Source organism: Grus americana, chromosome Z (genome assembly GCF_028858705.1).
Source record: "Grus americana isolate bGruAme1 chromosome Z, bGruAme1.mat, whole genome shotgun sequence".
Taxonomy (NCBI): Eukaryota; Metazoa; Chordata; class Aves; order Gruiformes; family Gruidae; genus Grus; species Grus americana.
In genome coordinates this window covers 31,574,404-31,601,223 of record NC_072891.1, presented here as the reverse complement: position 1 = coordinate 31,601,223, position 26,820 = coordinate 31,574,404, and the positions used below count along the sequence as shown (strand labels likewise).

General features: G+C 44.5%; 1 protein-coding gene across 1 annotated transcript; it reads right to left on the bottom strand.

Annotated features, from left to right (window-relative positions):
* Positions 1–2,452: 2,452 nt before the first annotated feature.
* On the bottom strand, positions 2,453–20,488 carry LOC129199355 (uncharacterized). Its single transcript, XM_054809689.1, has 9 exons — positions 20,417–20,488; positions 18,405–18,512; positions 16,897–17,081; positions 15,332–15,374; positions 13,320–13,427; positions 11,812–11,996; positions 8,285–8,388; positions 4,726–4,919; positions 2,453–2,698 (listed from the first exon to the last, which is right to left on the bottom strand). Exons 1-9 carry the CDS (start codon positions 20,486–20,488, stop codon positions 2,453–2,455), a joined length of 1,245 nt encoding a protein of 414 aa, XP_054665664.1.
* Between the last annotated feature and the right edge of the window lie 6,332 nt (positions 20,489–26,820).

The window sequence follows — 26,820 nt, the reverse complement described above, 5'->3', positions numbered from 1 at the left end:
TGACAACTCTTGAGGAAATGCTTTCTTTGTACGGATATATAGAAAAGCCGTGGTTCGCCTAGAAGTCTCCGTCAGTGGCTAGCACTAGACATTTCAGAAGGAGTGTGTGAAAACTCACGTCGAATACAACTGCGTGAAGAAATACCCCGAGGAAAGTTCTTGTCACCCCTGTCAATTGGTAGTTGCCTTTATGCCCTGAAATGTGAGATTGATGTTCTGTGCAAGTTCTTTATTTCTCTTTATGATACATTTTCATTATCATGAAATAATTTTCCACAGTCCCCTGGAGAGTTCCACAGTTGAATGATGCCTCAGGTAGACAGATACAACGGATGTACTCCCTTCCATTGGTTTCACATTTATTGCTTCTGAATTTCACAGTGCATGCTCATGATCCTTATCCGGAGAGGAACTGAGATTCAGTTGCCCTCCTCTCTAGCGTACAGCCGCCTGCACCCTTCTGTTTGAGGTGGGTGACGCTCCCCTTCAATTTGCGTAGGAAGAACCCCACGCGCTCCGTCCGTGAATGCTCATTTAGGCCAGGAGTGTTTTGTGGGATGAACTTACGGAGTTACGATTAGTTTCTGAGAAGCGTGAGCAGCCGTTCTTGGTGTTTGGAGAGGCACCCCCTAGCTTAGGGTTGGATAATGCCCAGCATCTATGCTGTACCCTCCCTCAGGCCCGGCTCGCAAGCCAGACAGAGTCACTCTGAGCAGTGAAATACTAGACACGATTGACCGTCAACTTTGGGGAGGAAAAATAGGCAGACTCCCACTTCCTCACAGAGTCACTTCCTTCCCATGTAAGGAGGGCAACTCCGTTTTGCTATTTCCTTGCAGGACCTTTGGAGATCAGTGTGCAGTGGTATGCTGTGGAATGCAAGTTTACACCAATTTCTCTGAGCAAAGGTTCAGGTCAGGTATCCATGTTCTACCCGTGTCACTGAGTGAGAGAGAGCTTTTTGCTCTGGCAGGTCTTGCTTAATAGACTGACAGATATACTAATGTTGCTGACTTTCTGCAACCGTATTCTGTCCTTTCCAGTTCTGCACCTGCCATCTACCCTCATCGTGACTCAGGTGGAGTGGGTCTGATCTAAAATTACTCGCTCCCCAAGAGAAGAAAACAGCAACTGCGCAGACAGTTCAGCTTCGAGGCAGGCCACATAAACAAGCCTCAAATGTAGTCTGACCCTGGAGGATACAGCTTGGAAAAGTGCTGCGGGAGCTGCACCCATATACATCCCTCGCCTTGCTGCTGCTTTGCACAAGGCAGAGTTTTGCTGTGCCTTCATTATTCTGAAGCAGGATCTGCTTGTGCTAGGCTCTGAGTAGCTAGGTTTTGGCCCACAAACATGCTGTCTTTAAGGGACCGTTTTGTTTCCCTTTATGTACTAAGCATACTGGGGATGCCTATTTCCTTCTGCACCCACCACGCATCTGCGTACAAACACTCACATAGGCCTACCAGGACAGAGTATTTTTTCTATCCAGCAAAGCTACTTTTTGTCACTACTCCTTGAGACCCCAGTTCAGCGCTGAAACACAGGTAATTGCAATTTCACTATAGTGAAATAGCAAGACGACTCATGGGACTAAGCACGAGAAGTGCTTTGCCCAGGGAGGAGTCCCTTGGTCAGGAATGATTTCTTGCTGACCGTTCTGTACGTGCCTGGGACCTGATTTCCACATCCTAAGCAGAGTCTGTTGGACATGAGGGCTCGTTGGGAATTTGGGAAAATGACGGCTAGACTAGAGTGGGCTGGGCTGCCTTGGCAACTTGGGGAAATTTCCCTCTCATGTGGAGAGAGCCCCAAGAATACAGTGTTACTGTTCAGCCTTATGAATGGCCTTTGCACGACAATTTTACAGACATTGAGAGCAGATTTCTGTTATTCCCTAACTTGCAAGAGCAAATGCAGAGGAGTAATAAGAATTGTGTTGTTTTGTGCTGTTTTGTTTTACTTAAGTGAAGGGGCCTTCTTTTCTAAATGTGATGCTTTTTATTCAAAAATACGAGCCCTCCTCATACGTGTCGCTATTTTACCTGGGAGCCTGCTTTATCATATCTTTGAGCAAATGAATTACTCTGCCTTGTCACAACGTGATGTTGAATCACGGAGTCACAGAATGGTTGAGGTTGGAAAGAGCCTCCGGAGCTCACCTGGTCCAAGCCCCCTGTTCTTCCCTTAGGCCTTGATGTTTACTTTTTGCTTGGGCTTTCTGATGCTTTGATTGAGCCACAAGGATGCCCTGGGTTGTCCTGCGTGGGCTGCTGCTGCCGCCTGAGAGGAACATGAGCCTCCTGTCGGTCTTCCCTCACATCTCCCTGCTCTGCATGGGATTTTGGGTGCTCTTTCACATCTCAAATGTCAGAAACGTTGCCTGTATTTAGGCCCTGGAATCTTAACCTCCTGGCAGGAAGGTACTGCACTTCAGTCTGACCCTGTATCTTCATTTGTTTCCTGTTTGTGCGTTGGTACTGGTTCCCATGGCAGTGGAAGTCTTAACACGGCCTATGTGCCGAGACTGCACGGAGATGATGGCAATAACATTAACTTTGCTTTGAGACGCCTGGCAGACGTGTCTGTCTTGTGTCCTCTCAAAGGTGTAGAGCCTGCAGTTTGCGCAGGAGGGCAGGGCTGGTGGGGTGGAAGCACTGCCTTTGCCCCCTGGAACCTTTGCTTTGGGCAGGGGCAGCTAGCAGGAGAAGAGAGGAGGGAAGGAGAAAAGAGTGTCCAAGGAGAAAGAGGGGAAACAGAGGCAGGGGCGTGGGCGAAAAGACTTCATGGAATACGTGGAGGAGCAGAGAGGAAAGGATGAGGTAGGGAAGCATGGCTATACAGGGAAGAGTGCGTTGAATGCAGTGGAAAATAGGACGAGTCTGGAGGGCAGTAATGGAACAGGAGCGGGGGATAAAGGAGAGGGTGTGAGAGCTTCACTGGGAATGTAAAACCTAAAGAAAATGGCAGGCAGGAATAAGTAGCCTGAAGGGGAAAAGGGACAAAAGAAGAATTATTTGTGTACGTCCCTATTCAGAGACTTGATATGAGGGGATGAAGGGATCATCGTGATTTTTTATGATGGTTTGAAAGGACGTGACAAATGAGGCATTAGAAGTCATGTAGTCAAAGGGATCAAATGATGTCACTCCAGAGGGGACCTGAGGTGTGGCTGTTGGATCCCTTTTCGTAGGTTAAATTCCAGTTTGGACCTCAGCTGGGAGAAAATCAACAAGAGGGTGCGGAATCTCCTCACCTCAGCACAGGCCAAGCAGTGGCTTGCTTCTGGGTGTAAACATTACAGGTCAAGGGCCGCCAGTGCTGACCTGACAGCGTCCCGTGGTTATTGACCCTTTCCGACAGGTCAGGATTTTTGCCCATTTACCTGCCATTCTACCCTTGGTCCATACATGTGCCTGTTCACTTTTCCACATGTCTCTTTTCTCCCTGTTTTCCAAAAAGGCTACTGCAACCCTGCTGTTCCGCATTGTAAAACAGCCTAAACCAGAAGACTGTAATGATTAAGAACCTCGTAGGAGTTAGATGGTAACAGATCTTGTATGGGTCAGGCTTTGAGGATAAGGCCCTTCATGTCACTGAGGTAATTTCCCATTGTTTGCCTAATTAGTAGCGTCTGTTCATGGTTTGGAGTTACACAAACGTCGCAAGTCTTGGTTAGCCTTGCACTAGCCCGAAGGAATCACCCTAGAGGAAAGAAGGGGAACGTATGAACGAGGATGAATGAATCAGTGTCGCTAGCCCAGTGCAAGCCACAGAAGTCGAATTAACGTTTCCTTTTGCTTTCTAGTTCTGCAGGCGACGGTATTTAACACACCTTGCCGTTGCTGTAAAGAGGCACGTGGCTCACAGCTCCCTAATCAGTTACAAGGTAAAAGTGTTTACAGGGATAGGGTCAGATGCTTTGTTTGGGGAAGTTTACATCACCAAACCCCAAGGCCTCGGATGATATTTTCCCCAAAATTTATCCAAATTTATCTGGTATTTCCACTAAATTGGCCTGTAGCATGATTGCCCATGGGGTTTTTTCAGCACCTGAAATGGCATTTGCTAATCTCTTTGCATTACAGTACAGCAGTGGGAAAATTCAATATCCAGTCATAAACCTGTTTAGCAAGAATTTGAGAATGAAGGCAGGTGGAAAACTGCACAACCAATACTTCAGGCACAGCATCACAAAAGTATTTTCTGTAATACACAGTGCTTACTGTGTCATAGATACTTAGCTTCCCCTCTGAACTGCAAGCCCTAGTTTTTCCCTGAGCAGCGTTGTGTGCCAATCCCCTTAAGAACGTAAGAGTTTATTTTCACTCTCCACTATGAAGCAGAGGAGGGAGAGCAATAAAACCTATGAACCTACTATTAGAAAGTGCTACACGTAAAAGACAGTGAGCAGAAGCAATGGTTTATCTATTTGTGAGTGTGACAGCAGCTGCTGTTGTCCTGTCTTCCTACTGTATCTGGCCTCAGACACTGAAGAGCAAAATTCTTGATGAACTCGAACAGTGGGTTTTTTTCTCAGCAGCATGGATGTTTTCTAACGAGGAAGTCCGTTTTCTGCAGTCATCCTAAGCAGACTAATACTCTGTGCAGTTATGTCTCCTTTGGTGGAGTTTATGCAGCAATGGCTTTGAGATGGAGAATGGACGCTGTAGCATATGAGAAACATATAGGAATGGGTTCCTAGGTTGTCTTCTGTCCTCTGACTCTCAGCAGCCCTTTGGAACGTTGATGGCTACTTCCCTCAGCAGATAAACACTTCTCTGATGATAAAAAGGTTGTAATCCCAAAGAATCCCGTTATATAGTCACTGTAGAGGTTCTGGCAGTCAGAGATGTTTTCGTCACAACCTTTAGATAGTGAATGAGGTCCAGTGAATTTCTTTGGCATTTCTTTTGGTCCTGAATTGCAAAAATGAGGTTTAAGTCCTACACCAGCAATTAATTATCCAAGCATTAGCAAGCAAGGTGTGCTCCTCTGTCTTTCTGATAGCCATGTTGGATTTGAAAGAACAGGCACAGAGCAACAAAAAAGAAAAGCCCTTCATTCATACAGCTCCCATACTATTAACGATCCATTCAAATTGGACTAAAAGACAGAGTTTCAGTCTCCAATGAGATACAGAGGATTGTTAACACTATACAAGCTGAAAATAAATTCAACCAGTGTCATAGCACAAAGGCAATAAAATTCCCCCAAGTTATTATATTACACTGAAAATGCAGCCAAGTCCTATATTTTGTATCAAACGATTACACAATGGATAAGCAGATATTATATATTTTGTATTAGCCAGTGTTTAACTCTCTACATTGCTGGAGAAAGCATTCCATGCTTTTTATTTGAAAGTGCATCTTTTGTGACAGATGAAACTTACTTGCATTCTCTGAGAATGCAAGACCCTGCAGGGGAGGCAATGCTCCAGATTTTTTGCAGGCAAGATTCTCTCAAACCAACACAGCAGAAAGGAACTTAGAGCTTCGGTCTTCCTTGGATAGGGATAATCAAGGGTCTGGAAGTTCAAAAGAACTATTTAAGATTGTTGTAAAGTTAAAGAATGTAATATTTCCAAAATTAGTGAGGTGATAAGTATACATACTCCATCTTGAGAGTAAACCAAATGAAAATCAGTCAGCCAAATGTAGTATGAAATTAGTGTAAAGTTTTCTAGCTATTGAAGTGAAATTCTGAGATTGAACTAGATAGATCTTCTACCTCCGCAGTTCAAAGATGGGTGTTTATACTTCTTTGTATAGGATTTTCATTCATTGTTATTTGCGTAACAGGTGCTGGACTCCCTACACCAGGAATGAAACGGGTGAACTGGTTACCCAGGATATGGAGAGGACTGAAGTACTCAATGACTTCTTTGCCTCAGTCTTCACTGGCAAATCCTTGAGCCACACTGCCTAGGCCACACAAGGCAGGGACTGGGAGAATGCAGAACCGCCCACTGTAGGAGAAGATCAGGTTCAAGAATATCTAAGGAACCTGAAGGTGCACAAGTTCATGGGACCTGATGAGATGCATCCGCGGGTCTTGAGGGAATGGGCGGATGAAGTGCCCAGGCCACTCGCCATCATATTTGAGAAGTCCTGGCAGTCTGGTGAAGTTCCCACTGACTGGAAAAGGGGAAGCATAAGCCTCATTTTTAAAAAGGGGAAAAAAGAAGACCTGGAGAACTACAGGCCGGCCAGTCTCATCTCTGTGCCCGGCAAGATCATGGAGCAGACCCTCCTGGAAACTATGCTCAGGCACATGGAAAACAAGGAGGTGATTGGTGACAGCCAGCACGGCTTCACTAGGGGCAAATCGTGCCTGACAAACTTGGTGGCCTTCTATGATGGGGTTACAGCGTCTGTGGATAAGGGAAGGGCAACTGACGTCATCTACCTGGACTTGTGCAAAGCATTTGACACCATCCCGCACAACATCCTGGTCTCTAAATCGGAGAGACATGGATTTGATGGATGGACCACTCAGTGGATAAGGAATTGGCTGGATGGTCACACTCAAAGAGTTGTGGTCAACGGCTCAATGTCCAAGTGGAGAACAGTGACGAGTAGCATTCCTCAGGGGTCAGTACTGGGACCAGCACTGTTTAACATCTTTGTCGGCGACATGGGCAGTGGGATCGAGTGCACCCTCAACAAGTTTGCTGACAACACCAAGCTGTGTGGTGTGGTCGACACGCTGGAGGGAAGGGATGCCATCCAGAGGGACCTGGACAGGCTGGAGAGGTGGGCCTGTGCAAACTGCATGAAGTTCAACAAGGCCTAGTGCAAGGTCCTGCACATGGGTTGGCGCAATCCCAAGCACAATGACAGGCTGGGCGAGGAATGGATTGAAAGCAGCCCCGAGGAGAAGGACTTGGGTGTGTTGGTGGACAAGAAGCTCAACATGAGCCGGTAGTGTGCGCTTGTAGCCCAGAAAGCCAACCGTGTCCTGGGCTGCATCAAAAGAGGTGTGACCAGCAGGTCGAGGGAGGTGATCCTGCCCCTCTACTGCGCTCTCATGAGAGCCCACCTGGAGTACTGCGTCCAGCTCTGGGGGCCCCAGTACAGGAGAGGCATTGAGGTGTTGGAGCAAGTCCAGAGGAAGGCCACGAAGCTGATCAGAGGGCTGGAGCACCTCTCCTATGAGGACAGGCTGAGAGAGTTGGGCTTGTTCAGCCTGGAGAAAAGGCGGCTCCGGGGAGATCTAATTGCGGCTTACCAGTACCTGAGGGGGCCTACAGGAAAGCTGGAGAGGGACTGTTTATGAGGGAGTGCAGTGACAGGACACGGGGTAATGGGTTTAAGCTGAAGGAGGGTAGATTTAGATTAGATGTTAGAAAGAAATTCTTTACTGTTAGAGTGGTGAGGCATGGGAACAGGTTGTCCAGAGAGGTTGTGGATGACCCATCCCTGGAAGTGTTCAAGGCCAGGTTGGATGGGGCTTTGGGCAACTTGGTCTAGTGGAGGGTGTCCCTGCCCATGGCAGGGGGGGTTGGAACTAGATGATCTTTGAGGTCCCTTCCAACCCTGACCATTGTATGATTCTATGATTCTATGAAATGTCTTCCCATGTAGCAGACAGTGCTCTACAATGATCAAAGGAGTGCTTGAGCCTACTACAGCCAGCACTGGTTGATAACTTGACCCAGCAGGTTCATAAGTAGAGATACATCAGCTTTCAGAAGTTCCTTCTTTTCTCCTTACTCAGTCCTCCATACCTTTTGAGAGCAAACTAGTATTCTCAGCCACAAAACAACTTCTGATCATGCATGAGAAGAGCAGAGTTCAGATTTATTTTTCAGTGCCTGCCCTTAGCAAGATTTATATTATGACTGGGTTTTAACTTTTAATCCAAATGACACTCTCTCTCTACGCTAACATGTAAATGTAAATTTTGCAATGCAAAGACATAAATAATCAAAGAACAATGGCGTTTCAAGTTAGTTTTTCTGGCTCACAAACACAAAAATGATGAAGTGAAAGTGTGTGGTCTTTGAAGTTTGTTTCTATAATGAGAAATGAAAATGGCCTCTGGAGAGGAGAAAAAAAAATTGTGGTGATGGGACTTCTCTTTATAGTGATGCTTATGCAAGATCTCAGCTTCACAAGACATATGGAAGCAATATGCTAACTCTCCCAGATGGAACTAATAACAAATTAGGAGCCTGTATCCCTCTGAAAAAGTGAGAATGCAGAATATTTGATTGATCATTTTGAGTTTCCCCATCATTAAAATATTTCTGAGGAGTGAATGAGTGACTGCACATTACCTTCAGGCATGTGCTGAACCAAGACATCAAACAATTTGGGACAATGAGAAGCTCCAGCGTCCAAAGCAGGGATCAGCCATAGCTGACAGTCTCTGTAAAACATCCTGCAGTAGCACAGCACTGAATTATAATTTTCATTTAAATGCTCTTTTGAAGGCAAGCTGTCATCCTTTTCAGACAGTCATGAAAAGAGTATCTCTGCTGCACTGCATTAGGTAGATATCAGTTTAAGTATTTTCCCTGTTGCTGTCATTGGTCTGAGTTAGAGTAATGTAATCATGTTAAGAAACAGATAATTTTTTAAAAAAATGGAAATACCAGTATAGATATCTATCCTGAAGTCTGTACCAACCCATGCTAAACCATGTCAACAAGGAAAGTTTTAATTAAAATTCACAAAGCGCACATTTACATATGATACCGCCTGTATTCTATGGAATCTCTGTACAATAGTCTAAAGAAATATTACACTATTCCTCTAATAAAGTTAGAAATAAGTACTATACAAATAGGTAAGTGCTAAGTGTTAATTTCTGATTTTCTGCTAAATTGATATCACTGAAACTTCTCAGTCCACCTGTGTTTTTCTAGCTCTGTCAGACAAATAGAGAACTGATCTTTGGGGGAGAGAACATTTCTTACTTATTTATTTGTACAACACTTAGCAAAGGAATCCAGTCCTTTACTGATTTTCCTCTGCACTGCTTTAATATAAACAGTAAAGGCAGCATGTGCCTCAGTAGACTGCTCCATGCTCTAACAATGATACTTGCGTCATTTAGACTACACATCCTTTCCTCTCACAGAAATAGAATGGAAGTATTTTCTCACTGTATCATACGTCATTGTGGAAGTGCAATTAGAAAACAAACAATTTGCACTAAAAAGTTCATATACAGATTCTCTTCTTCAGCAGTGACTGCAGTGCACAAATAGATGAAAAACACAGTACTTCCACTCAGTCCCCAATACAGTAGCATTTTAAACTGACCTCAAGTATATGCTGGCACAAAGGTTTTCCTATGTACTTTTATAAGCTACCAGCTTCAAAACAGATCATGAATGGAGTTTTTTAGAAACAGATGGAATAAGACACAGCCTAAAGTCTTTAATATCTGTGACATACTTTTTTTAGAGAACTGGAGGGCAGCAATGTTGAGTGGAACAGGCGGGACACAGTCCATAAATGCATGGCTCCATGGCTTGTGTCAATGCCACAACTTTGGGTTCTTTGACAATGGGGCAGCCTACACAGCACCAGGCCTGATGAACCCTGATGGGATTAATCTGTCTCGAAGGGGGAAGAGGATCTTTGCCCAGGAACTAGTGGGGCTCATTGACAGAGCTTTAAACTAGGCTCAAAGGCTCGAAGGGAGAGGGGGATAACATCAGGCTTGCCAGGGACATGTTGTGGGATGATGTGCCCAGGTTGGAGGGATGGGGCGCTGGCGACGGCCCTCGGCCTACTGCTCAAAGATGTGCTGGATGCACTACAGCATGCTTGAAGCCTAGAGGAGACAAGCCAGGGGCTCCAGATGCAACAGGAACCAACAGGGTAACACTGGGAAGATACATCAAAAGAATTCCAGCCACCCCAGCCAATGTCAGCCTCATTGGGGGCACAACTAAAATGCCTCTACGCGAACGCACGGAGCACGGGGAATAAACAAGTGGAGCTGGAGACATGTGTGCGCCTGCAAGGCTATGACCTTATTGGCATTACAGAGACGTGGTGGGATAGCTCCTATGACTGGAGTGTTGGGATGGAAAGGTACAGGTTCTTTAGGAAGGACAGGCAGATGAGGAGACAGATGAGGAGGGGGCATCGCCTTCTATGTCAATGACCATCTGGAGTGCATGGAGCTCCACATGGGGATGGATGAGGAGCAGACAGAGAGCCTATGTATCAGGATTAAAGGGAGGGCTGGGGCAGGGGACATCATAGCGGGGGTCTACTACAGGCCACCTGACCAGGGGGACCGAGCAGATGAAGCCCTCTATAGGCAGACAGGAGCAGCCTCACACTCACAAGCCCTGGTCCTTATGGGGGACTTCAACCACCCCATCTGTTGGAGGGACAACGCAGCAGAGCACAAGCAATCCAGGAATTTCCTGGAATGTGTCAATGACAACTTTCTCCTCCAAGTGATAAAGGAGCCAATGAGGAGAGGTGCCATGCTGGACCTTGTTCTCTCCACAGTGAAGGGCTGGTGGGGAATGTGAAGCTCAAGGTCAGCCTTGGCTGCAGTGACCATGAAATGGTGGAGTTCCAGATCCTCAGGACAGCAAGGAGGGTGCACAGAAAAGCTCACTACCCTGGACTTCAGGAGAGCAGATACTGGCATCTTCAGGGATCTGCTTGGTAGAGTACCATGGGACAAAGCCCTGGAGGGAAGAGGGGCCCAAGAAAGCTGGTTAGTATTCAGGGATCACCTCCCCCCAAGCTCAGGAGCGATGCATCCCAACAAAGAGGAAGTCAGGTAAAAACACCCAGAGGCCTGCATGGATGAACAAGGAGCTCCTGGACAAACTCAAACAAAAAAAGGAAGCCTACAGAGGGTGGAAGCAAGGGCACGTAGCCTGGGAGGAATACAGGGAGGGTGTCCGAGCAGCCAGGGATCAGGTTAGGAAAGCCAAAGCCGTGATAGAATTAAATCTGGCCAGGGACATCAAGGGCAACAAGAAAAACTTCTATAGGTACGTCAGAGATAAAAGGAAGACTGGGGAAAATGTGGGCCCTCTCTGGAAGGAATCAGGAGACCTGGGATATGGAGAAGACCGAGGTACTCAATGACTTTTTTGCCTCAGTCTTCACTGGCAAGGCCTCTAGCCACACTGCCCAAGTTGCAGAAGGCAAAGGCAGGGACTGGGATAATGAAGAACCACCCACTGTAGGAGAAGATCAGGTTTGAGAATATCTAAGGAACCTGAAGGTGCACAAGTTCATGGGACCCGATGAGATGCATCCGCGGGTCCCGAGTTAACCGGCAGATGAAGTGGCTAAGCCACTCTCCATCATATTTGAGAAGCTTTGGCAGTCTGGTGAAGTTCCCACTGACTGGAAAAGGGGAAGCATAAGCCTCATTTTTAAAAAGGGGAAAAAAGAAGACCTGGAGAACTACAGGCCGGTCAGTCTCACCTCTGTGCCCGGCAAGGTCATGGAGCAGACCCTCCTGGAAACTATGCTCAGGCACATGGAAAACAAGGAGGTGATTGGTGACAGCCAACATGGCTTCACTAAGGGCAAATCATCCCTGAACAAATCTGGTGACTTTCTACAACAGGGTTACAGCATTGGTGAATGAGGGAAGAGCAACTGATGTCATCTACCTGGACCTGTGTAAAGCATTTGACACCGTCCTGCACAACATCCTTGTCTCTCAATTGGAGAGACACGGATTTGATGGATGGACCACTTGATGGATAAGGAATTGGCTGAATGGTCGCACTCAAAGGGTTGCGGTCAACAGCTCAATGTCCAGGTGGAGACCAGAAATGAGAAAATGCCAGTATGTCCTTGGACTTACCACATAATTATCTGAACTATTCTCATTGTAGCTTCATTCAGTGCATTGAAAAAATCCACCAGCACTTGTCCTTTCTCTCCCATTTTCCCAATAACCATTCCAAAAACAAGACAAAAGACGATCAACCCCAGCACATTGATGCCGTCAGAATATATGCCCACGATTTTATATTCTTGGGTTTTGTTCTATAGATTAGATTCAAGAGAAAAAAGTTACTATCAGAAAACACTGAATTTATTTTAGAGAGTTCTAAAATGAAAACACATTTAGATCTTTCTTTGAAAAGACATGAAACTCTATTCCCTTTCTGGCAGTGCCAAGTGGGCAAGTTCAGGAATGAAGGTAGAACTAAATTGTCTTTGAAAGCTTTGTATTGTATGCAAGGATCTGACCAAACCCTAGCAGGGGATAAAGCACCCCTTAATTCATGTTGCCCTGTCTGACACAAAAGTATGGCAGAGTCTAGGTATCCACAGTCATGCCATCAATATAATCAAGCCTTATTATATGTTATTTCTAAGCAACTCAAGGGTTTGTGTCTGGATTTAAGAAAAATAGTCCACTGCATAAGAACTGAGACAATAGTGTCCAATTTTGCCCCAAGTTTAAAATCTATTGTTCAGCTGAAATCAGTGAAATTGAATAATTTATAGCACAATTGGATGCACATAACATAAAAATCCTGCTAAATAGGCAGGGATTCACACTTTCCTCTGTGTTTGTGCAGTATGAACATATGAAGGGAAGGGTGCAATTCTTCACTACATCCTGCTTCAGGATTTAATTCATGTCTTTTCATATAGCTCATGTTCCCATGCTCTCATTGCTATGAGATGAAATTTGGAAGGAGTATAATAAAATGCATATTGATTTGGTACCGTTTGTAGTTCTGTGTTCATATTCCATCGAATTCCGTTCTCCCTCTCCTCCACTGTAAGTCTAGGCTTTATAAACCATCAACACCCAAAAGTTTTCAACACCTCTAATCAGAGGCTTGTTAAACATCTTGTTCACTTTTGTCTCTTTACTTTCTTTTTTCAGAGTAACAAACAATTAACAAATGCCTTCCATTGTTTTACTTTCCACTAAAAAAAAAATGGTGATTTTCCGTCCCTTCTTTCTGCAGTGCTTACAGTTATCTCATTGCTGCTCAGACATCTTGTGCTGATATACATCTAGCCTTTCCCAGTGACTGTTTTCTTTAATTTTTCAACAAATTGACAATTCATTGGCATATACATTTAATGGAGTATATTAATGGATTATTTTCTCACATCATGTATCTTTGGACTGCTTAATTACCAGTGGAGTCCTCTTAAACCTACTTGAAGATCCTCATAATCACCTCTACAATTTACTTATTAAGCTTTGTGCTCTTGCTAAAATCTATGCATGTACCATTTCCTTCCTTTTCTCAGTCACTAACCACATCAACTAAACCAAATTTATTCTACGTTCTTTCTCCCCATTTCATATATTATGAAGAAATACAACAATAAAGGTCATACCTGTGAAGCCTCTGCTGTCGTAGCAGTTGTAACAGGTTCTTCTGTAAATGTGGAGCCATTTTTATCCACACCAGTTGTAGCTTCAATTTTTTCACGTTTGGTTTTATACTGGAAAATTAAAAAAAAACCAACCAAAACCAAAAACCCCCAAAAAAACTTAGAAACATGAGGGAAATGAAGAATGGACAAAAGCATAGCCTTTGCCCAGTAAAAATAAAGGGGGGAAAATAACCAATCTGACTTGAAGGTAGCAAACATAGATAAACATGTTATTTCCCAGTTCATGTGAGCCATCACGGTTCTGTACTTCAGATGCTGTAGATCAAACAAGTGATTCACAGATAACATGCTACGAATTCTGCTCCCCAGGCTCTTGGGTGCCCTGTGGATCTGGTGCAGTGTTGTGGGGATGAGATACAGCTCCTGACCATGACAAGGGGACTTTTTGCTGGGACCAATAGTCTAGAGAGAATTGCTGACAGCCACCCCAGGAGACGACTGTAGAGCAGATGCATCTGACAGAATCAGACCCTTGGTAATGTAGTTAGCATGACTAATATAAAGCAAACAGCCATTCTCTGTGGCTGAGCTGGTCACTTATTAGTCCCCTTTCCCCTTATTATCAGGCCCTGAAGGTCCTGTGCAGCAAGTAGACAATCCAAACAGATTTTTTCTTCCCCTCCCTACCAGCCTCAAGACAGATTCCTGGGTGCCACGCTGACTATTCCTTTTCTTATCAGTCTTGAAGGTCCCAGGCACCTGGTCAGACAGGGGTTGATGACCCTGCCACAGAACAAGGAAGCATAACAGCACCCAGAGCACTGTCCATAAAACCAAGCAGTTACAAGTCCTAAGGGGGAACGTGGACTGCAGCTCCTGCTGGACACTGAGACCCAGGAATCCCTGGTGGCCAGGGATGCCTTCACCATTGTCTGCTTCCTCCGAGGACTGAGGGACTGACTCGTATTCTATGTTTTTCAAGTCTAGATTATCATTGTTATGTTGATACAAAACCATGTATTAAGATTTGACCCAATCTGCAGAAGGTCCATGTGATTAGTAAGCATAAGCTAAGTGGTGCTATTATAAAATTATACTACACTGATTCTGCTTATAGAAATCCTGTGCTATTCTGATTATAAATTCTGTGCTATACTAATCATAATATCCTGTTAAGATATTATTGTATTGCTTTAATTGTAACTATGATTTAGGGCTGTCATCATTCTGCCAAGGATCCCTAAAAGAACCTCTGTCTCCTTAGCGCTGGGTGACAGTAATTAACATATGAAAAATGACACAAAGAAGTTTTATAAACTGGAAACACATTCAGTGCTGTGAACAGCAGGACAGTTAACACAATTTACTGGGAAAGGTTAACTACCTCACATACAAACCTCAGATAAACTGCTAGGCAGCTGCTGGGGAAGACAAAAAAGGGAAGCAGAGAGCTTCACAAAAACCAGTTGATATATTTACAGATAAAGATGACTGAATCTCAAGTAAATCTGATATGTAGATAGCAGTTTTCTCTTTCATCTTGTAAATCTCATTTTTTCTGAAAGATGTCTCAAATAGACTCTACCAATTGGTTGTCTTTTCCTTAAGATGGATCATCAGGTCTGGTAATGGACATTAGATGTGAAACACATCAGGCAAGGGCTAAGTTATACAGATCTCAACTAGGAAATAGATCCTCATGACACGCTTCTTCTAACTCTCTGCCCCAAAAGGAAAAAATCTTGTCTTATACACTGCTTAGTTTCTGCACCCAGCTCCTAAAGAATGTCTTTTTGCAAGGGATGATCAAGGACTTAATAGCTGATAACAGTGTGTTTATCATTATGGAAATGAAACCAAGATACATTCAAAAAAGTCTTTTTATGGGAGATTAAGATACTCCTGGACTTCTCAGAAATAATTGTGACATAGTTTTTGGGGAGATAAAACTTAAGAACAATTCGTAGTTAGCAATGAAAACTACAGTAGCAAAAAGGAATGTTCAAACTTACTTGTTGAAAACAGGCCTGGACAAGATTTTCTGGGAACATATTCCTGTTAAAAAAGTAGAGGCATTTCAACATTATAGCATACTAAGAAGAATTTGTTTATATAAACAAAATGATAAAATCTGCTGCTTGAAAAACAGATCAGGTTGTGTTCCTTTATCCAGAATGCAGTTTATTTAGCACCATCAGATATAAAATCCAAAGAAATTAAGGCTTCAGTACTCCCAACGATCAGTTGGCTGTTTTCCTACTGTTGAATTTTCAGGCTTATTTCTCAGTATTTGACATTACTGCTGGTAAGCTAATAAACCCAGTGGTTTTCTACCCTGCTGCTTCACATCAATCCAGCTCACTACCCTAGATTTCAGGAGAGCAGATACTGGCATCTTCAGGGATCTGCTTGGCAGAGTACCATGGGACAAAGCCCTGGGGGGAAGAGGGGCCCAAGAAAGCTGGTTCGTATTCAGGGATCACCTCCCCCCAAGCTCAGGAGCGATGCATCCCAACAAAGAGGAAGTCAGGCAAAAACGCCCAGAGGCCTGCATGGATGAACAAGGAGCTCCTGGACAAACTCAAACAAAAAAAGGAAGCCTACAGAGGGTGGAAGCAAGGGCACGTAGCCTGGGAGGAATACAGGGAAAGTGTCCGAGCAGCCAGGGATCAGGTTAGGAAAGCCAAAGCCGTGATAGAATTAAATCTGGCCAGGGACATCAAGGGCAACAAGAAAAACTTCTATAGGTACGTCAGAGATAAAAGGAAGACTGGGGAAAATGTGGGCCCTCTCTGGAAGGAATCAGGAGACCTGGGATATGGAGAAGACCGAGGTACTCAATGACTTTTTTGCCTCAGTCTTCACTGGCAAGGCCTCTAGCCACACTGCCCAAGTTGCAGAAGGCAAAGGCAGGGACTGGGATAATGAAGAACCACCCACTGTAGGAGAAGATCAGGTTTGAGAATATCTAAGGAACCTGAAGGTGCACAAGTTCATGGGACCCGATGAGATGCATCCGCGGGTCCCGAGTTAACCGGCAGATGAAGTGGCTAAGCCACTCTCCATCATATTTGAGAAGCTTTGGCAGTCTGGTGAAGTTCCCACTGACTGGAAAAGGGGAAGCATAAGCCTCATTTTTAAAAAGGGGAAAAAAGAAGACCTGGAGAACTACAGGCCGGTCAGTCTCACCTCTGTGCCCGGCAAGGTCATGGAGCAGACCCTCCTGGAAACTATGCTCAGGCACATGGAAAACAAGGAGGTGATTGGTGACAGCCAACATGGCTTCACTAAGGGCAAATCATCCCTGAACAAATCTGGTGACTTTCTACAACAGGGTTACAGCATTGGTGAATGAGGGAAGAGCAACTGATGTCATCTACCTGGACCTGTGTAAAGCATTTGACACCGTCCTGCACAACATCCTTGTCTCTCAATTGGAGAGACACGGATTTGATGGATGGACCACTTGATGGATAAGGAATTGGCTGAATGGTCGCACTCAAAGGGTTGCGGTCAACAGCTCAATGTCCAGGTGGAGACCAGAAATGAGAAAATGCCAGTATGTCCTTGGACTTACCACATAATTATCTGAACTATTCTCATTGTAGCTTCATTCAGTGCATTGAAAAAATCCACCAGCACTTGTCCTTTCTCTCCCATTTTCCCAATAACCATTCCAAAAACAAGACAAAAGACGATCAACCCCAGCACATTGATGCCGTCAGAATATATGCCCACGATTTTATATTCTTGGGTTTTGTTCTATAGATTAGATTCAAGAGAAAAAAGTTACTATCAGAAAACACTGAATTTATTTTAGAGAGTTCTAAAATGAAAACACATTTAGATCTTTCTTTGAAAAGACATGAAACTCTATTCCCTTTCTGGCAGTGCCAAGTGGGCAAGTTCAGGAATGAAGGTAGAACTAAATTGTCTTTGAAAGCTTTGTATTGTATGCAAGGATCTGACCAAACCCTAGCAGGGGATAAAGCACCCCTTAATTCATGTTGCCCTGTCTGACACAAAAGTATGGCAGAGTCTAGGTATCCACAGTCATGCCATCAATATAATCAAGCCTTATTATATGTTATTTCTAAGCAACTCAAGGGTTTGTGTCTGGATTTAAGAAAAATAGTCCACTGCATAAGAACTGAGACAATAGTGTCCAATTTTGCCCCAAGTTTAAAATCTATTGTTCAGCTGAAATCAGTGAAATTGAATAATTTATAGCACAATTGGATGCACATAACATAAAAATCCTGCTAAATAGGCAGGGATTCACACTTTCCTCTGTGTTTGTGCAGTATGAACATATGAAGGGAAGGGTGCAATTCTTCACTACATCCTGCTTCAGGATTTAATTCATGTCTTTTCATATAGCTCATGTTCCCATGCTCTCATTGCTATGAGATGAAATTTGGAAGGAGTATAATAAAATGCATATTGATTTGGTACCGTTTGTAGTTCTGTGTTCATATTCCATCGAATTCCGTTCTCCCTCTCCTCCACTGTAAGTCTAGGCTTTATAAACCATCAACACCCAAAAGTTTTCAACACCTCTAATCAGAGGCTTGTTAAACATCTTGTTCACTTTTGTCTCTTTACTTTCTTTTTTCAGAGTAACAAACAATTAACAAATGCCTTCCATTGTTTTACTTTCCACTAAAAAAAAAATGGTGATTTTCCGTCCCTTCTTTCTGCAGTGCTTACAGTTATCTCATTGCTGCTCAGACATCTTGTGCTGATATACATCTAGCCTTTCCCAGTGACTGTTTTCTTTAATTTTTCAACAAATTGACAATTCATTGGCATATACATTTAATGGAGTATATTAATGGATTATTTTCTCACATCATGTATCTTTGGACTGCTTAATTACCAGTGGAGTCCTCTTAAACCTACTTGAAGATCCTCATAATCACCTCTACAATTTACTTATTAAGCTTTGTGCTCTTGCTAAAATCTATGCATGTACCATTTCCTTCCTTTTCTCAGTCACTAACCACATCAACTAAACCAAATTTATTCTACGTTCTTTCTCCCCATTTCATATATTATGAAGAAATACAACAATAAAGGTCATACCTGTGAAGCCTCTGCTGTCGTAGCAGTTGTAACAGGTTCTTCTGTAAATGTGGAGCCATTTTTATCCACACCAGTTGTAGCTTCAATTTTTTCACGTTTGGTTTTATACTGGAAAATTAAAAAAAAACCAACCAAAACCAAAAACCCCCAAAAAAACTTAGAAACATGAGGGAAATGAAGAATGGACAAAAGCATAGCCTTTGCCCAGTAAAAATAAAGGGGGGAAAATAACCAATCTGACTTGAAGGTAGCAAACATAGATAAACATGTTATTTCCCAGTTCATGTGAGCCATCACGGTTCTGTACTTCAGATGCTGTAGATCAAACAAGTGATTCACAGATAACATGCTACGAATTCTGCTCCCCAGGCTCTTGGGTGCCCTGTGGATCTGGTGCAGTGTTGTGGGGATGAGATACAGCTCCTGACCATGACAAGGGGACTTTTTGCTGGGACCAATAGTCTAGAGAGAATTGCTGACAGCCACCCCAGGAGACGACTGTAGAGCAGATGCATCTGACAGAATCAGACCCTTGGTAATGTAGTTAGCATGACTAATATAAAGCAAACAGCCATTCTCTGTGGCTGAGCTGGTCACTTATTAGTCCCCTTTCCCCTTATTATCAGGCCCTGAAGGTCCTGTGCAGCAAGTAGACAATCCAAACAGATTTTTTCTTCCCCTCCCTACCAGCCTCAAGACAGATTCCTGGGTGCCACGCTGACTATTCCTTTTCTTATCAGTCTTGAAGGTCCCAGGCACCTGGTCAGACAGGGGTTGATGACCCTGCCACAGAACAAGGAAGCATAACAGCACCCAGAGCACTGTCCATAAAACCAAGCAGTTACAAGTCCTAAGGGGGAACGTGGACTGCAGCTCCTGCTGGACACTGAGACCCAGGAATCCCTGGTGGCCAGGGATGCCTTCACCATTGTCTGCTTCCTCCGAGGACTGAGGGACTGACTCGTATTCTATGTTTTTCAAGTCTAGATTATCATTGTTATGTTGATACAAAACCATGTATTAAGATTTGACCCAATCTGCAGAAGGTCCATGTGATTAGTAAGCATAAGCTAAGTGGTGCTATTATAAAATTATACTACACTGATTCTGCTTATAGAAATCCTGTGCTATTCTGATTATAAATTCTGTGCTATACTAATCATAATATCCTGTTAAGATATTATTGTATTGCTTTAATTGTAACTATGATTTAGGGCTGTCATCATTCTGCCAAGGATCCCTAAAAGAACCTCTGTCTCCTTAGCGCTGGGTGACAGTAATTAACATATGAAAAATGACACAAAGAAGTTTTATAAACTGGAAACACATTCAGTGCTGTGAACAGCAGGACAGTTAACACAATTTACTGGGAAAGGTTAACTACCTCACATACAAACCTCAGATAAACTGCTAGGCAGCTGCTGGGGAAGACAAAAAAGGGAAGCAGAGAGCTTCACAAAAACCAGTTGATATATTTACAGATAAAGATGACTGAATCTCAAGTAAATCTGATATGTAGATAGCAGTTTTCTCTTTCATCTTGTAAATCTCATTTTTTCTGAAAGATGTCTCAAATAGACTCTACCAATTGGTTGTCTTTTCCTTAAGATGGATCATCAGGTCTGGTAATGGACATTAGATGTGAAACACATCAGGCAAGGGCTAAGTTATACAGATCTCAACTAGGAAATAGATCCTCATGACACGCTTCTTCTAACTCTCTGCCCCAAAAGGAAAAAATCTTGTCTTATACACTGCTTAGTTTCTGCACCCAGCTCCTAAAGAATGTCTTTTTGCAAGGGATGATCAAGGACTTAATAGCTGATAACAGTGTGTTTATCATTATGGAAATGAAACCAAGATACATTCAAAAAAGTCTTTTTATGGGAGATTAAGATACTCCTGGACTTCTCAGAAATAATTGTGACATAGTTTTTGGGGAGATAAAACTTAAGAACAATTCGTAGTTAGCAATGAAAACTACAGTAGCAAAAAGGAATGTTCAAACTTACTTGTTGAAAACAGGCCTGGACAAGATTTTCTGGGAACATATTCCTGTTAAAAAAGTAGAGGCATTTCAACATTATAGCATACTAAGAAGAATTTGTTTATATAAACAAAATGATAAAATCTGCTGCTTGAAAAACAGATCAGGTTGTGTTCCTTTATCCAGAATGCAGTTTATTTAGCACCATCAGATATAAAATCCAAAGAAATTAAGGCTTCAGTACTCCCAACGATCAGTTGGCTGTTTTCCTACTGTTGAATTTTCAGGCTTATTTCTCAGTATTTGACATTACTGCTGGTAAGCTAATAAACCCAGTGGTTTTCTACCCTGCTGCTTCACATCAATCCAGCTCACTACCCTAGATTTCAGGAGAGCAGATACTGGCATCTTCAGGGATCTGCTTGGCAGAGTACCATGGGACAAAGCCCTGGGGGGAAGAGGGGCCCAAGAAAGCTGGTTCGTATTCAGGGATCACCTCCCCCCAAGCTCAGGAGCGATGCATCCCAACAAAGAGGAAGTCAGGCAAAAACGCCCAGAGGCCTGCATGGATGAACAAGGAGCTCCTGGACAAACTCAAACAAAAAAAGGAAGCCTACAGAGGGTGGAAGCAAGGGCACGTAGCCTGGGAGGAATACAGGGAAAGTGTCCGAGCAGCCAGGGATCAGGTTAGGAAAGCCAAAGCCGTGATAGAATTAAATCTGGCCAGGGACATCAAGGGCAACAAGAAAAACTTCTATAGGTACGTCAGAGATAAAAGGAAGACTGGGGAAAATGTGGGCCCTCTCTGGAAGGAATCAGGAGACCTGGGATATGGAGAAGACCGAGGTACTCAATGACTTTTTTGCCTCAGTCTTCACTGGCAAGGCCTCTAGCCACACTGCCCAAGTTGCAGAAGGCAAAGGCAGGGACTGGGATAATGAAGAACCACCCACTGTAGGAGAAGATCAGGTTTGAGAATATCTAAGGAACCTGAAGGTGCACAAGTTCATGGGACCCGATGAGATGCATCCGCGGGTCCCGAGTTAACCGGCAGATGAAGTGGCTAAGCCACTCTCCATCATATTTGAGAAGCTTTGGCAGTCTGGTGAAGTTCCCACTGACTGGAAAAGGGGAAGCATAAGCCTCATTTTTAAAAAGGGGAAAAAAGAAGACCTGGAGAACTACAGGCCGGTCAGTCTCACCTCTGTGCCCGGCAAGGTCATGGAGCAGACCCTCCTGGAAACTATGCTCAGGCACATGGAAAACAAGGAGGTGATTGGTGACAGCCAACATGGCTTCACTAAGGGCAAATCATCCCTGAACAAATCTGGTGACTTTCTACAACAGGGTTACAGCATTGGTGAATGAGGGAAGAGCAACTGATGTCATCTACCTGGACCTGTGTAAAGCATTTGACACCGTCCTGCACAACATCCTTGTCTCTCAATTGGAGAGACACGGATTTGATGGATGGACCACTTGATGGATAAGGAATTGGCTGAATGGTCGCACTCAAAGGGTTGCGGTCAACAGCTCAATGTCCAGGTGGAGACCAGAAATGAGTGCTGTTCTTCTGCAGTTGTTATTGGGGCTGGCGCTGTTTAACATCTTTGTTGGCGACACAGACAGTGGGATTGAGTGCTCCCTCAGCAAGTTTGCTGATGACACCAAGCTGAGTGGTGCAGTTGATAGTGTAGAGGGAAGGGATGCCATCCAGAGGGACCTGGACAGGCTGGAGAGGTGGGCCTGTGCAAACTGCATGAAGTTCAACAAGGCCAAGTGCAAGGTCCTGCACATGGGTTGGGGCAATCCCAAGCACAACTACAGGCTGGGTGGAGAATGGACTGAGGACAAGGACTTGGGTGTGTTGGTGGACAAGAAGCTCAACATGAGCCAGTAAATGGCTCAGAAAGCCAACCGTGTCCTGGGCTGCATCCAAAGAAGCGTGACAAACAGGTTGAGGGGGGTGATTCTGCCACCCTGCTGCGCTCTCGTGAGACCCCACCTGGAGTACTGCGTCCAGCTCTGGAGTCCCCAGTACAAGAAAGACATGGAGCTGTTGGAGAGAGTCCAGAGCAGGGCTTTGAAGATGGTCAGAGGGCTGGAGCACCTCTCCTGTGAGGACAGGCTGAGAGAGTTGGGCTTGCTCAGCCTGGAGAAGAGAAGGCTCCAGGCAGATCCTATAGCAGCCTTCCAGTGCCTAAAGGGGGCCTGTAAGAAAGCTGGAGAGGGACTGTTGACAAGGGCTTGTAGTGACAGGAGAAAGGGTAATGGCCTTAAGCTGAAGGAGGGTAGATTTAGATTAGATATTCAGAAGAAATTCTTCTCTATGTGGGTGGTGAGGCACTGGAACAAGCTGCCCAGAGAAGGTGTGGATGCCCCCTCCCTGGAAGTGTTCAAGGCCAGGTTGGATGGGTCTCGTCCAGTGGAGGGTGTCCCTGCTCGTGACAGGGGTGTTGGAACTAGATGATCTTTAAGATTTATTCCAACCCAAACAATTCCATGACTATGCTTCTATGATCTTCAAGAGAACCGATGAAAGTATCTTGTCCAAATTAATCTTCCACTTGTTTCCAAAAGTGTCGAATGAGTTCAGGGCAACAGACGCTGTCCTCTGTTCCTTGTAGCCTTCTCAAGAGTCAGATGCATCATTAGGAAACCTCATTTTTGCAATTCAGGACCAAAAGAAATGCCAAAGAAATTCACTGGACCTCATTCACTATCTAAAGGTTGTGACGAAAACATCTCTGACTGCCAGAACCTCTACAGTGACTATATAACGGGATTCTTTGGGATTACAACCTTTTTATCATCAGAGAAGTGTTTATCTGCTGAGGGAAGTAGCCATCAACGTTCCAAAGGGCTGCTGAGAGTCAGAGGACAGAAGACAACCTAGGAACCCATTCCTATATGTTTCTCATATGCTACAGCGTCCATTCTCCATCTCAAAGCCATTGCTGCATAAACTCCACCAAAGGAGACATAACTGCACAGAGTATTAGTCTGCTTAGGATGACTGCAGAAAACGGACTTCCTCGTTAGAAAACATCCATGCTGCTGAGAAAAAAACCCACTGTTCGAGTTCATCAAGAATTTTGCTCTTCAGTGTCTGAGGCCAGATACAGTAGGAAGACAGGACAACAGCAGCTGCTGTCACACTCACAAATAGATAAACCATTGCTTCTGCTCACTGTCTTTTACGTGTAGCACTTTCTAATAGTAGGTTCATAGGTTTTATTGCTCTCCCTCCTCTGCTTCATAGTGGAGAGTGAAAATAAACTCTTACGTTCTTAAGGGGATTGGCACACAACGCTGCTCAGGGAAAAACTAGGGCTTGCAGTTCAGAGGGGAAGCTAAGTATCTATGACACAGTAAGCACTGTGTATTACAGAAAATACTTTTGTGATGCTGTGCCTGAAGTATTGGTTGTGCAGTTTTCCACCTGCCTTCATTCTCAAATTCTTGCTAAACAGGTTTATGACTGGATATTGAATTTTCCCACTGCTGTACTGTAATGCAAAGAGATTAGCAAATGCCATTTCAGGTGCTGAAAAAACCCCATGGGCAATCATGCTACAGGCCAATTTAGTGGAAATACCAGATAAATTTGGATAAATTTTGGGGAAAATATCATCCGAGGCCTTGGGGTTTGGTGATGTAAACTTCCCCAAACAAAGCATCTGACCCTATCCCTGTAAACACTTTTACCTTGTAACTGATTAGGGAGCTGTGAGCCACGTGCCTCTTTACAGCAACGGCAAGGTGTGTTAAATACCGTCGCCTGCAGAACTAGAAAGCAAAAGGAAACGTTAATTCGACTTCTGTGGCTTGCACTGGGCTAGCGACACTGATTCATTCATCCTCGTTCATACGTTCCCCTTCTTTCCTCTAGGGTGATTCCTTCGGGCTAGTGCAAGGCTAACCAAGACTTGCGACGTTTGTGTAACTCCAAACCATGAACAGACGCTACTAATTAGGCAAACAATGGGAAATTACCTCAGTGACATGAAGGGCCTTATCCTCAAAGCCTGACCCATACAAGATCTGTTACCATCTAACTCCTACGAGGTTCTTAATCATTACAGTCTTCTGGTTTAGGCTGTTTTACAATGCGGAACAGCAGGGTTGCAGTAGCCTTTTTGGAAAACAGGGAGAAAAGAGACATGTGGAAAAGTGAACAGGCACATGTATGGACCAAGGGTAGAATGGCAGGTAAATGGGCAAAAATCCTGACCTGTCGGAAAGGGTCAATAACCACGGGACGCTGTCAGGTCAGCACTGGCGGCCCTTGACCTGTAATGTTTACACCCAGAAGCAAGCCACTGCTTGGCCTGTGCTGAGGTGAGGAGATTCCGCACCCTCTTGTTGATTTTCTCCCAGCTGAGGTCCAAACTGGAATTTAACCTACGAAAAGGGATCCAACAGCCACACCTCAGGTCCCCTCTGGAGTGACATCATTTGATCCCTTTGACTACATGACTTCTAATGCCTCATTTGTCACGTCCTTTCAAACCATCATAAAAAATCACGATGATCCCTTCATCCCCTCATATCAAGTCTCTGAATAGGGACGTACACAAATAATTCTTCTTTTGTCCCTTTTCCCCTTCAGGCTACTTATTCCTGCCTGCCATTTTCTTTAGGTTTTACATTCCCAGTGAAGCTCTCACACCCTCTCCTTTATCCCCCGCTCCTGTTCCATTACTGCCCTCCAGACTCGTCCTATTTTCCACTGCATTCAACGCACTCTTCCCTGTATAGCCATGCTTCCCTACCTCATCCTTTCCTCTCTGCTCCTCCACGTATTCCATGAAGTCTTTTCGCCCACGCCCCTGCCTCTGTTTCCCCTCTTTCTCCTTGGACACTCTTTTCTCCTTCCCTCCTCTCTTCTCCTGCTAGCTGCCCCTGCCCAAAGCAAAGGTTCCAGGGGGCAAAGGCAGTGCTTCCACCCCACCAGCCCTGCCCTCCTGCGCAAACTGCAGGCTCTACACCTTTGAGAGGACACAAGACAGACACGTCTGCCAGGCGTCTCAAAGCAAAGTTAATGTTATTGCCATCATCTCCGTGCAGTCTCGGCACATAGGCCGTGTTAAGACTTCCACTGCCATGGGAACCAGTACCAACGCACAAACAGGAAACAAATGAAGATACAGGGTCAGACTGAAGTGCAGTACCTTCCTGCCAGGAGGTTAAGATTCCAGGGCCTAAATACAGGCAACGTTTCTGACATTTGAGATGTGAAAGAGCACCCAAAATCCCATGCAGAGCAGGGAGATGTGAGGGAAGACCGACAGGAGGCTCATGTTCCTCTCAGGCGGCAGCAGCAGCCCACGCAGGACAACCCAGGGCATCCTTGTGGCTCAATCAAAGCATCAGAAAGCCCAAGCAAAAAGTAAACATCAAGGCCTAAGGGAAGAACAGGGGGCTTGGACCAGGTGAGCTCCGGAGGCTCTTTCCAACCTCAACCATTCTGTGACTCCGTGATTCAACATCACGTTGTGACAAGGCAGAGTAATTCATTTGCTCAAAGATATGATAAAGCAGGCTCCCAGGTAAAATAGCGACACGTATGAGGAGGGCTCGTATTTTTGAATAAAAAGCATCACATTTAGAAAAGAAGGCCCCTTCACTTAAGTAAAACAAAACAGCACAAAACAACACAATTCTTATTACTCCTCTGCATTTGCTCTTGCAAGTTAGGGAATAACAGAAATCTGCTCTCAATGTCTGTAAAATTGTCGTGCAAAGGCCATTCATAAGGCTGAACAGTAACACTGTATTCTTGGGGCTCTCTCCACATGAGAGGGAAATTTCCCCAAGTTGCCAAGGCAGCCCAGCCCACTCTAGTCTAGCCGTCATTTTCCCAAATTCCCAACGAGCCCTCATGTCCAACAGACTCTGCTTAGGATGTGGAAATCAGGTCCCAGGCACGTACAGAACGGTCAGCAAGAAATCATTCCTGACCAAGGGACTCCTCCCTGGGCAAAGCACTTCTCGTGCTTAGTCCCATGAGTCGTCTTGCTATTTCACTATAGTGAAATTGCAATTACCTGTGTTTCAGCGCTGAACTGGGGTCTCAAGGAGTAGTGACAAAAAGTAGCTTTGCTGGATAGAAAAAATACTCTGTCCTGGTAGGCCTATGTGAGTGTTTGTACGCAGATGCGTGGTGGGTGCAGAAGGAAATAGGCATCCCCAGTATGCTTAGTACATAAAGGGAAACAAAACGGTCCCTTAAAGACAGCATGTTTGTGGGCCAAAACCTAGCTACTCAGAGCCTAGCACAAGCAGATCCTGCTTCAGAATAATGAAGGCACAGCAAAACTCTGCCTTGTGCAAAGCAGCAGCAAGGCGAGGGATGTATATGGGTGCAGCTCCCGCAGCACTTTTCCAAGCTGTATCCTCCAGGGTCAGACTACATTTGAGGCTTGT